This window comes from Chlamydotis macqueenii, chromosome 2 (assembly GCF_036417535.1).
Source record: "Chlamydotis macqueenii isolate bChlMac1 chromosome 2, bChlMac1.mat, whole genome shotgun sequence".
In the NCBI taxonomy this organism is placed as follows: Eukaryota; Metazoa; Chordata; class Aves; order Otidiformes; family Otididae; genus Chlamydotis; species Chlamydotis macqueenii.
Window position 1 is genome coordinate 10625250 of NC_141557.1, and position 13083 is coordinate 10638332.

The following is a 13083-nucleotide window of genomic DNA, read 5'->3' on the forward strand; positions in this document are numbered from 1 at the left end:
AGGCTGCAGAGATGAAAGTAAGACCTAACATTTACCCAAACCAGCCTGTACTTATTTTCAGAGAGAGATATATAAAGATTGCTTGATTACCCAAGTAAAGGCCTTTTGCCTTGTTTTAAAAACACTGAAAGGCAGTGCAGAAGATGTGGAGGGTAACTGCACTCTAAATATTTGGAACTGATCAGGAAATAACTTTATAAACTCTCTATATGTTACCTGCTTTGAGGCAACCTGAAACTAGGAAACCAAACTCACCTGCCACACTAGAAGCCTCACTAGCACACTGGTATCAAAGCCAAGATTAGAATGCAAGTATGCTGTGTTTAAATCACAGATATGACTTCTCATTCCCAATACTTAAGCATTTAAAATTCCTAAACATGAGAAATTAGGTTGTAATAGATTCACTGCCAAGTATCTGTGGAAACTGCAGAGACTTTACCATCTTTATTTTAGCGCATATAATTGAATTCTTCCTATTCTCATTTACCACACGAAAATGAAAACAAATGACACCTTTATCAGTCATAGTCAAAATGCTGTGGGTACAGCCTCTTTGTAACACCTCAGCTTGCTCAGATTCGCTGCAGACATGCTGTACAATTCCATAGCATCAGCACAAGCTGTCTGTCAGCTTGCTTCATTCTAAAACTGCCAGCTGTAGCAGAGGATACAATTATACGTACGTAGAGCGTGGCTCCAGCAAACGAATGTTGATGTATGCAAGTTATTAAGTCAGGGGAATATGCCAAGGCTTTTCATGTCTGGAAGGATTCTTATACTGTCCTGCATTTTAAAATGCAAAACCAGAAGCTAACATGATGCTGATTTGAGTGTGGTTAATGCATCCATGTAGAGCAGCCAGACTCCAGCTATTTTCAAGATGGATAAAACAGCCAATACGTAGTTCAAGATTCTGCATTTTTCCTAAACAGTCCATCATAGCACAACTATTTTTTAACAGCTAATGCCCTTTTATATGACATTTCTCCTCTACTGTGCTTGAAATACTAGGTGGGCCTTAGCCAATCATGCTCATGTAAGGCCTGCAGTGATCGGCGCTATAAATTTCAATTAATAGGTTTTACGAGGCATATTTCTCAAGTGACATTGTCAACAAAGAAGGATGTGGGCACACTTGAAAATGCATTAGAGCATAACAAATGGTGCTAGTAAACAAGCAGCTGTGATAAATAACATTCCCACCATGTAAAAGGAACTTTCAGCGAGATTATTGATCAACTTCCTCTCACCCTTGCTCCCCAAAACACACATTTTACTGCTCATGAGAAGAAAGGTCTCCCACAGGCACACGTAGCTTCTCACAGCCTTCTAGGAGTAGATCTAGGCCATCTCGACTCTGATCACATACATTTACTTGCATTACTTATCACATCCAAGGATTGACAGAAAGAAGAGTGGGCACAGCTTTGAAAGGTGCTGGCTGTGTACAGAAGACGAGTGCCAGTGAGGGAGGCTGGAGGCACAAGGCCTGCTAGGACCATGTTGGGCGCCTCGTCATCAGAGCTACACCTGCTGTGGCCTGGGCTGAGATCACAGCTTTGCCTGGGTTAGCAAGAAGTGCCGTGCTATGGAAGCAGGCATGCAGAAGGAAAGAGTGGGTGCTGAGGAGCTGGGGTGCACAGGACAGGCATTTCAGAGTGTCTATCTCAGAGCACTCCGAGTAGCCGGGTAGTCTGAAGTGGATCCCCTAATGAGACACCAGTTAGCCGTGCTCGAGTCTCCTCTTGCAGGCAACTATCTGACACTGAAAAGGAATACAGTCTGAGGACCAGGGCGGAGGAGTGAGGTGGGGAGCTAAGCACTCTTTTTTACCATTATTTTTTGCCAGTTGTTTAAATGGGAAAAGATTTGTTCTCAAACTTTTGCTGTCCCCTAAGCAAGTGGGTTCAGACTAATACGCAGTAAACCAAAGGGGATTACCATAAAGAATTATTTGTGTGACATTCCTTTAAATATTAGGCTTCATGATTCAGCTCTGAGGCTAAAGTACCTACTACTCTATTACTGACAGTCTTTTTCTAAACTATAAGGGTATTTCAGCTGAGAACTGGTTTTGTTACTCTTCCTTCTAGGAAGATCAGTAAAAATACACTATAGATTTTGAAAGAGAAGGAGTATTAAGAGGGAGCTCTCTGGATCTGTGCTCTGCGGGGAGTCATTTCAATGCATGCTTCAGCTGTAACTCTTTGGAACTTGTATGATAATGACTTTACTGTCAGTGGAGATGGCTTGAATAAAATGAAAAATACTAAAGCTCCCAAGTTCAGCTCGTATTATCCTACCATTAAACAGACTTCAAAAAAGGAGATAGGTGTTCAGTAGCATTCACTGTAGTAAAAACTGCTCTGTAATTACACAGCGAGGCATTGAAGATAAAAATGCCTTTTTAAAAAAATTATCCATTATTTTATGTGCTAATATTTTTTTAATGTAAGCTCTCAATGCTAGTTAATTTGAAAATGAATCTCTAGTGCTTCAGACGGCTGCAAGCAAAGAGTTTAAGTCTCAAAAGGGCACATCAACCATCGCACGTTGAGATACAGTGAGATCTCCCACTTCATAACCTGCGATCTGGGGCAGATTTTCCAGAGCCGGCACAGGAAATGCAAACTCTCTCCCATTAATCAGCGCTTAGCACAAACTGCTCACCCGCCTCCTCTCCGCATGTACAGCAAGAGCTCATTCCAAGGGAGCAAAGGTCTGCACAGCCTATGGCAGGGAAACTGATTGCAAGGGAAAAACAACGTTCTGCTTGGTATAAAGTTGCGAACAGACTGGTGGAGCTGAATGAAGGGGTCTCTCAGAGCCAGAAAGGCAACTGGACAGGTTAAGTTCCTGATGGATAGCCTTCAGATGTTTTAAGCTAATAATGAGGTTGCTAGAAGTCAATCACACTCTTGGCCTCGTGCCTTTCTTCCTGTGATGTTTCCTTGGAAAGCTAACTGAAGATCTATTTAAATTTCACTTGGACAGCGTATTTTAAACTTTGTGGCAGGAAGTATTTTACTTAATGCTATTACAGTGCTTTACAGGTTTATACTGCATGTTTTAACATGTGAAAAAATTATAAATGGCTGCAGAAATCTGTACTTAAAAACAAAGTGCCTACTGTTCAAGGTACAACTCTTGGAAAACTCTGCCAAAACAGACAACAGTTGTGCCATTTACTATGTGCTACAACACTCATGACAGGTAACTGCTACATACTGACTTTCTTGTACATAAGGCTTAATAGTTTTATTAGAATTTATCAATTTTATTTCTAGGCACAAATCCCCTAGACTCACAGGGCATTTCCAGATGATTACTGAGAGTCTATGAATGGAGAAAAAGCACCAGTCAGCCAAAAACAACCTGCAGAATGTCGTAATTCTCTTTAAACAGACCACTTTAAAGTATGATTTTCCTTGATAGCAGTTCCACTTAAATTCCCACACTTTAATTAATTTTATGCTTATGCTGGCATTTTCCTATTTCTTTTTACAGAATCAGCTTTTGGATTTCAGTCTATTTCATTTAAAATTAGATAAAATTACAGAAATGGGAACATTATAAAGCCCTCTGAATTTAAATTATTACTCTACAAATTCTTCTTGTATGTCTTCTTTGGACACAAACAAAATGAAAACTAAAAACGTCATTTGGAAGGTAAGTATGCAGATCCATACTTGAATAAATTTTTCACGTCTTTTTAAATTACCATATATATTCTACAGTGGGTCTGTTTCCAGTGATGTAACACAGTACCTTCGAATAGCCACAGTGAGAGCTTCTGGTGAACTAGCGCAGGGACAAATGACCTCCTGTCTTAGACCTTTACTTTGGAAGACATTGAGAAATGCATCACAGGAAGAAATAGACCCTAGGGTAGAGAAAAAAAAAATCAGAGGAGAAAAATAATCTGATTTCTGAAGTGACGCTATTCAAACTGTGAATTTTCTATTGAATATATAGGCTTTTCAGGAGAAAAAATGTAAAAAGGATCCATGTCCACTGAGAAAGGAGTCATAGCTGCTACAGCTACAAAGATGTGTATGCCTACAGAGAACAAAGAATAATTTTTGAGCATAAAGTCCTTTCACTGTGCTTACATAGAAAATTCATTAGTTTTCTTTTTTATGAGGCAAATCAAAGATTTAATTCAGAAACTCAAAGCAAACTACTACAAACAAGCAGAACACCTACACATTGGCATCTTAAATAATACCGAGAAACAGTTCATGCTAGTAATTGTCACAAAGTGATCCAGATGTGGTTCTCTAGAGCAGTATAAGTATTCCCCTAGAATTCTCAGTTATTTCTGCATCTGAGCACCCTCACTCAGAAGAAATGTTCTGATCTTTTCTATAGCTTAAGGTTATTTACTTCAGTTTTCATACCTGATGGTCATGTTAAAAAAACCTGGATTTACTGCAACTTATGTTATATGGAATATCAAGTTTGCTTCAGGATTAGCTAAAGAAAAGCATATTTAAAAAAAATCAAAAATTAATCACTATTTCCATAAATATAATATATTTAGCAGTAGACATGCCCTATACTTCGTAAATACTACAGCTAAGATGACTGATGATTGAAGCTTCACATGCAAGACAGAAAATAGTTCTGATTCTTTACTGGACTGCAGAAGCACAGCTTACATGGGTTGGCACCATCAGCCACGATTAGCATACGCAGTGAGGAAAGGTTGATGTCTCTCTGATCTCGATGTGCCACCAATGCCCAGTGCATGTCTCTGGATTTTACACAGGCAACTTTTGCTGCAATAAGAATGGGAAGATTACTAATACACTACAGAAAAGGTACACAGCTGTATTATCAATCTGTACTTTTGATTTTGACTATCAAGCATACTTTTGTATATTCTTGTTCCTTACCTTTGTATTGACAGACTTTTTGTATCCATGACAGAGGATTCACTTTCATTAAGGAATATGGAATACTAATAACATGCATCATGTTCATGACACTCTGAAATCAAACAAGATAAATAGGTTTTATATAACAATTGTGGTGATTATTTATATTGTGTTATGGGCAGGGACATCTCTGCAAATCACTCTATGCTTTTTTATTGTCAATGCTGCCATTTATCTTTTCCTATCTAGCTAGCTACATTAAGATGAAACAGACTCCCATTTTCTAATGCTTTAATTAAGGATTAAGGACTTAGACTAATCAGATCATAACTTTGAAGCGGTACTGAAAAAAATGAAACAGATTTTCTTTTTAGTCATACTCTAAGCGATTCACTTTAAATAGAAAAAATAAAAAACCACTGGATAAACAATATCTGCATGTTTGCTATGTAGCTTAATATTATACCTAAGCCTGTTAACTTCAGTATATATGAAGACTCTTTACTCAAAAGGACAAGTAAGAGCAACATCTGTCTAAAGAAATCCATCTCTTTGAAGACTGAAAAACTACTAATGGTAGTGGGGCATAAATTATTTAAAAGAAGTAGACAGATAAATTGGAGTCATAGATTAAGCAGAGATCAATTTATTTTATTGGAAAATAAATGAAGGAATTTTTAGTCCTTCTTCAGGTGGGCTAATTCCAGTATTTTCAACAAGGTCATGAAAAGTTGCAGGAAGTTTAGAAAAAGCAGTTGAGTGAAACCAATGACAGATCCAAAACCAGCCTCCCAGTCTGAGGCAGTCAACTGCTTCAGCGAGTTCTCAGTGTTACTGCTACATGAACAGCCTGTAAATAAGCTGCTCCTTTACTCCTGTTACCATTTAGAAACATCTTCCAAGGGCAACATGTCCCCACTGAGAGCAGCTCAGGTTAAACACAGTATTTGTTTTGGAAAACCTAGGCTTAAGAAAGGTTAAGTGTCCCAGTGGATTAGTCATCTCCGCACTTGTAGAACTGCAGAAGATAGTTCTCCTTTCAGTCTGGCACAAGTGTAGGTACAGGAAAAGCACTTACAGGCAATTCATGAAAAAAATGAAGTTCATACCATGATTAATGGCAAAGGAAGGCACAGAAAAGCTCTAGTAGATGCTTGGTTTCAACTTTAGTGATAAAGATTTTATTTTTAATATGAGATACTTATGGGTGTTAAGCCTAAAAGATAATTTCTGCTTCAGAATTGTTATCACTGCCCTTTGATATTAAGAACAGTATAATACTGCATGAGAAAAGTATATCAGATCCCCGGGAATCACAGCATGTAGGGCCTGTACATCCTAGGATCCCCCCAACAGTGACTCTTCAGATCTGCTCTTAAAATGACCAGTGAATATGAAGTATTTTGTCAGTCATTGACTGCAGCAGCACTTTTAGAAGAAATCCTTAAAAATACGTCAATTGCCTCCTGTGTCAATCGATGAAGACACTCATTCAGCAAGAGACAATTTATGCAATTTAAAGTATCAGAAATGCTTTAATGTTGACAAAACCATCTGCTGGTGTTGATAAAGAAGCCAGTCAGTGGCAAAATAGCTATGCCATTGGATCACTTCCATACAGAAGCAAGTACTAATTTAATTTGTTTCTGCTATAGTCTGATCCCCAAATCATGTATCAGTAAGATCAGAATAACATCGTAAAAATGAGGCCAGAGTACCTGACACGATGCATAAAAATACACTGGCATCTTTACCGCGCTCATTATGAGTAAGTGCACTAGCAGAAGATCATGGGTTTAAGTCACTTATTTTTTTCTTTCAAAGAAGAAAAATTTGTTTTAGAAGAAACAGTAGGACATCCCAGTTTGTGATATTAAGAAGCAACATTAGGTTAGTTTATTTTCAAATACTCACACAAAATAAAAAAAAAACATACTTACTGTAAGAATCCCATGCCATAAACCAACATCCTTCTTGAAATCTAATACATTCACAATTGTTTCAGCTGTCCAACAAAAACAAAACAGAGTTTATTTTTTAGAACATGGCATTGACCCAAGGCAAACCTACTCAAAGGAAGGAAGCTTCATTGTAACATGACTGATGACCTCAAAGCTTAACTTTCACAGTAAGTCTCCACTAGAGGGTTTGGATTGGCTAGGACATTATTTGTACCTCTCACAAAGACATTTTAAATGGGTATATATTTTCTAAAACCAATGGAAAAAAAGAGAGGTTTTTAAATCTAGAAGTCTTTGACATGGATCTATGTAAAACATAAGACAGGAGTTCGATGAGAAACAAATTACAATTCACACTTGATTTTAAAGATGAAGCAAGGGCAGCGTACTCCCCATACCTTCTGTGTACCCACAGGCCTGGGTCAGAGCTTGGCAGTGCGTCAGCAGTGCAATCCTTGTCACAGTCACCCCAAGCACGCTTCCATCTTTACACGTTTTGTACTACAAAGAAATAAGCAGGGAAAGTCCATGTGCAATAGTTGCCCTATTTCCATTATTCAATAGTTGTGTTTAAAGTGTTTCCTATGTAGGTGAATGATGGACATATCTAATGACTCTATTTTAAGAAGGCAGCACTATTGAGGAGTTTGGGACGCTTTTCTATTTGTTAAAAGACACTTTTTTCGAATACGCTTTCTCTTTTTGACTGAAGCTTCCCAGGCTTGATAGCAGAAATCCATCAGTTTGAATATAGGCATTATGGAAAAATAATTCTAACAATTCTGATCATGTTAATGACTAAAGGACTGGCTAGATTTAGCAGAGAATAACCTAGTTTAGTCTGTTCCGTGTTAGATTTTATTGGCCAACCAATAAACTTGAGCTTCTCCCTTCCATGTCTTACAAGCCATGGATTAAGAGCTGACGACAGAATCCTTGCTGGGTGCTGTTATAATAATCTAAACGCATACAGTCTGAAAGACACAAGCTCTTTGATCAGAAGAATATGAAAGAGTGATAAGAAGGCAGCATAAAAAAGAGTTGGGAGATCATTCCTGATGATTGCAGTAATTTTTGCAACTTTATGCTAGAGTCTGAAAACTATCACTGGCAATTAAAGCAAATTAAACATGTATCTTTCTCTAGGATGAAGATAATCAGCAAGATTGAAAATTGAGGCATCTCAGCTTCTCCAGCCCAGTGCTTCGTGAGAAGATAGGAAATACCTTTGCTCCATTCACTTGAACTTATTTCCTTTGAATAATTATTTAAATTCAATACTAACATCACTGAATTCGAGGCAGCAGTGGGAAAAAAGAACGGAGAAAAAATAAAAGACAAAAATTAAACTTAACAGCATCACTAATTTTCCCTTCCTGATGCTGGTCTTTTGGAGGGAGTGTGACTCACAAAGCAGTAAGTGACAGGCAAGTGTTTGAACAAGAAGTTCCTTCTCTTTCAAAGGGTCTGAAGGCTGTGACGTGAGAACTGAAGCTTCACTGAGAAACTTCCTGCCTATGCAGCTCAAGGCTTGTGGGCAAGGCTACACTGTGAACGCGACTGAGATTGGTTAAGGCAAGTTTAATACAATATTGTGGCAGCCACATAGATGACATAAAAACATGAACGTTAGAAACCCCCAAAACGCAATTTAACATTTCATTAACTTTTCTGAAATCAATATCCAGTATAATTTATTAGAAAATATTACTTATTAACAGGCTAAAACAGGATGTTCTTTAGTTCTCTGACTAGTGAATGAATAATGGTGTTTACCTAATCCAGAAGCACCATAGGCAACGAGTCGAGAAGAAGATGCATCTTCATTAACTCACCTCAATGTAAGCTGTGTCATTGTTTGCATCCTTGATGTGCGGGAACCAGTCACGAGGCGGCTTGGAGAGGTGTTTAGACTCTGTGACAAACCACAGCAGCTTCGGCCAGCCTGAGGGACAAAGAAAAGTCAGCTTCTGTTGAGTTTCTGCTGGATAAGACAAAACTCTTCTCTGCCAGAGCTTTTTTTTTTTCCCAAATGCCTGTGTCACCATTACCTAAACATTGCTTCTTTTAAACCTCAGTGTAGCATGGGAAAGATTTTCCAGAACTGCTTTCTTAACATGGCTATCATGGCCTTCTCAGACAATCCCTGAAGAAACGGCTGGGCAGCTGAAGCCGTGATTGACCCAAATAGTTTATTACCACTCTCCTGGCAGAGGTTACTGCCCCTACCACTTAGCTATAGCGCTGAATTGTACAAATGCTTCTCATCTACTACAGTCCCAAATCTGTTGGTTTAATTTAGCTTGTGGCCACAGACGATCTCAGCAGCCCAGGTGAGCCAGCGGAGAACCAGGTCAGAGCACTTGTACTGCTCGGCAGCCATGAGATGGGAGCCTGGCAGTGCTCCCTGGCAGTGGGAGCCTGCGTGCCTCTACCAGGCAGTGACACGCGCCAAAGCAGCCACGGCTGCTCCTGTGGGAAGTGTTTCATCACAGGCCTGATCCTACCCACTACGACTAAACAAGTGCAATGGCTGTTACTGTAGTAAATGACCTGTGATATCCATGATAAGCAAGACTTAGCTTACCTTTAAACTGTGGTATCTCCCCTGTGGGGCTTTTGGGCAGTCCTTTATGGCATGCGTCGCTGGTCAAGGCCACAGTAACTCCACAGCTTCCAAGTAAAAAGCCTATTTGTTGACTTCCTGCATCCTAAGAGATGACAACATGAAAGCAATACACAGAACTGATTAGAAGTGATAATAGGCTGAAAATGCGTTGTCCTTTGGCACATTACCTTGAGAGGTAAGCTAAGGTCTCTTAGCTGATCAGCAAACTTAGCTGATTAGCAAAACTCACTTGTACATTGACAAAGGAATTCCACAACCCAGATATCTTCTTGTCTCTAACAACATAAACCATAGAGAGACCTGAAGCCATCAGATGGTGCCTACTCTCACATCTTTTCAGAAATGATGCCGAGTGGCTTGGAGCAGCGGCTGATCAGATGACCTTCAGAGGTCTCTGCCAACATCAACTATTCTATGATTCTATGACAATTCTAGGAAATAATATAAGTTACGGATGCCTCCACCTGGAGAACACTTTCAAGCCTTAAGATGTTATGGTGACAGTATCACTATTTATGGTGATCTAACCCAATTCATCAATAACCATTTGATTGAGTAGTTACAGACACATTTCAGGAGCACTACAGAGAGTCAAGTGCCCATTAGAGCAAGTACATTACATTTTACTTTCATCAAGGGGATACAAGCAGTGAGGCTAAAAAGTCATGTAATGATTTTAAAGTCTAGGCCATAGCTGTTCTTTAAGAGATGCTGTGCTTCCACAGCACTATCTCTGCTTTATGTGAAGTGTCTTGTCATGATTCTTTCATGAACTTTGCATCTACCCACTAGGCTCTTCAACAGATGTAAATGCACATAGAAGTATTAACTCTTTCTTCACAGAATTATTCTACAGAAAACAGCCTATGGAGCCTTAAAAGTTCAAATTAAAATATCTTTCAAATCAACCATAAAGCACACTTAACCACGGAAGCAACCAGAAATACAGAACAGTCACCTTAATATATTGATTTTTCAAAGTGTATGATGGAAAGAAAGTCTCAAAGTGTATCTGACTAATTTTTAATGTGTTTTTCATGTAGCCAAATAAAGCAACCTAAAATAGGGAAGCAAAGAGATCAGAGGAAAAACAAAAGCTTACTTGTTTTCCATGTCACCCCAAAATATGCATATGGCACCAACTATCAGAACTTTGATAGCTGAGCAAACCATGTGGGACATTAAACTGATTTGTCAAAACTATGCTGTGTAACTCCTTCCATTCAGAATTACTGCATTTGCTTTTGCTTACTATAGCCAGAATGCACACAAAACCAGGAAAAAATTACAAAGTACTTTTTCAGGAAAGCTTTTTAAAATCTAACTTGTGCCTCAGCTTTTCCAACAAAAAAAAAAGACAAGAAGAGTACTGTTTGAACAACAGAATAATACTGCTGTATCTATGATCAGTATCCAGGGAGTACTTTGTCGACCCCACCGTGTGTGCACCAGGGGAGCTTCCAGGACAAAAAGGGCTTTGTCAAGCGTTACTGTCCTCACTGACTCTTGTGTTAGCTGGTCCATATCCATGCTGTCAAACCCCGGGGACAAGTGCTTAGTCAGACTGGATCCTACTTCCACATTAGGATGAGACCTGGCGTCTCCACTCTTGGAGTCTGCTCAATGGAAGGAAATGGGGGTGCCTGGACAGTGTGGGAGTAACGGCCGTCCTTGCAGGTCCCTCAGAAGGAACGGCAGGAAGATAAGGGCTGGAGTACTTGTGGAGAACATCACTTCTTGGACAAGACATAGCCTCTGAGCCCTGCTACTCTATCATGTACAATGGGAGGTCCCCTTTTTTAAAAAATCAGATGCATACTACCTTTATCCAAAATTTCCCACTGAATTTAATCTAGAAAATGGCTACCAATACATGTACATGTATGAATTTCTAACTACCAATTAAAAAACAATATTGCATATAAATTTCATAACTGAATGCAGCAACTGCATCACTCTCAATTTTAAATAAAAAGTTGTTGTAATTGTATGCCCTGTAAAAGACTGCTAGCAAACTGTTTCAGGAAAATATCAATTCTCAAGCAACCAAATCCTATTTAATGAAAGACTTTACAACTAGAAACTGCCTAATAAATTCCATTAAGAAATCTGACATACATAAACCAGTAGCAAGTGTGGACCTTAGAGTATGAGCATATCATGGTCCTGGGGGACGCATCAGTTAAGAAATGCTCTGTCAAGCTCTTCTCATAGCAAAATAACAGCAAAAGAAAACTTGTATTAACAGTTTGGGGTTTTCAGATAACACAAGAAAGAATGACTATGCTTCCACTTAGTGCCACGTCAACTGGTTTAGAGCATGTCCACATAAATATTCTTCATTCTTGTGTAATAGTTCACACACAAACAGAGACAATCATGTATAACTACTTAATACAAATCTACTCACACATCACAGATTCTAATAACAGACTGGTTTACATCAGGACCACACTATCTCAAACAGCATTAAAATCTTCACCCTGTGCTTTTCCGCACGGTGAATTCATTCATTTGAAAGAGTAATATGGCGAAAGAATTATGCGATGCAACACTACCATAGGAGACTGGAAGAATTTCACCACGTGTGGACAATATCCAGCGTGTTTTACAGACTTTCAAATCCAAATCCTGCCTTGCAAGAAAACAGCAAATCAAGATGCTGAAGCAGAGGTACGTGATAGACGCTGTTCTCACTGGCTGTAGGAGCTCCAGTTGAGGATCGTACAGTATGAACAAAATGAAGCCTTCTGGCAGTCTGCTTGTCTGTGTCCATCATTCTCGCTTTCAGTCTCAGTCTCACACCTCCTAACTAGTTATCACCACCTCCTGCCTGCTTCCGGTGGCTTCATCCTGACTTAGAAGCAAAAGGACCGCAGAGAACAGAGGCATGAAGAAGGAGTCGACATCCCTTGCCCCATGCAGGGGTCCCTGTGATACCTGATGCCTCACAGAAGCAACTGTTTCTAATTATCCAAGGGGTGTTGAGCTACTGGACTGACAGCCAGGAGGTGGAAGATCTGAAACCATCTCAAGCTGAGAGCCTTATACATCCCACAGACACACTGCAACCTTACCTACACACTCAAGTATGTAACCACGACAGTCTTCGTTGGTCCTCATCCTCAGCATGATCGGTCCAGAGCAGTGAGGACTGGTAAAGCTTTTAAGTTTGAAAAATGAAGTTTGAGTTGAAAATGCAGTCATTTGCATGAAGCAGTCAAAGCTTCCATACGGGCCAGGAGAAAGACCACTGACTTTAAAAGCATTGATTATTTCAGATTTCAGAGACAAGCTATCAGCATCCCTTTTGAGTAATGTAAAATGAATGTCTGCAATGTTGAAAACTGCTTTTTAAGTAGAAAAAAAAAATCAAATCATCTGCTGCTGGAAAAAAAATCCTCCTCCTCCCATAAATAAAATCACTCTGCTGCCTGTAAAATGAACATGTTTCAGGACACATTATTTTGTCAGCAGTGTTGTTTGCTATTTTGATAATTTATGCTAATTTGCTACTTTGGCAACCCCCTGCTTGCCACAAACACTGTATTTTGCTGAATTTTGTAGGGGTAGAAAAAACCTCAAGGAGCCAGTGGAGACCAGGTGAAAC

The 13083-nt window shown here is 39.3% G+C and overlaps 1 protein-coding gene across 5 annotated transcripts in view; it reads right to left on the reverse strand.

Moving 5' to 3' along the window:
* DIP2C (DIP2 acetate--CoA ligase C (putative)) overlaps positions 1–13083 on the reverse strand; it is a 327977-nt gene that overhangs the window by 74257 nt on the left and 240637 nt on the right. For all 5 annotated transcript variants that reach the window (XM_086741904.1, XM_086741903.1, XM_086741901.1 and 2 more), the window contains 7 exons: positions 9432–9555; positions 8680–8789; positions 7243–7345; positions 6824–6888; positions 4902–4995; positions 4665–4784; positions 3772–3886 (listed from right to left, as the gene is read on the reverse strand). In XM_086741904.1, coding sequence (XP_086598030.1) covers positions 3772–3886; positions 4665–4784; positions 4902–4995; positions 6824–6888; positions 7243–7345; positions 8680–8789; positions 9432–9555 — 731 coding nt within the window. The remainder of the gene's footprint in view (positions 1–3771; positions 3887–4664; positions 4785–4901; positions 4996–6823; positions 6889–7242; positions 7346–8679; positions 8790–9431; positions 9556–13083) is intronic.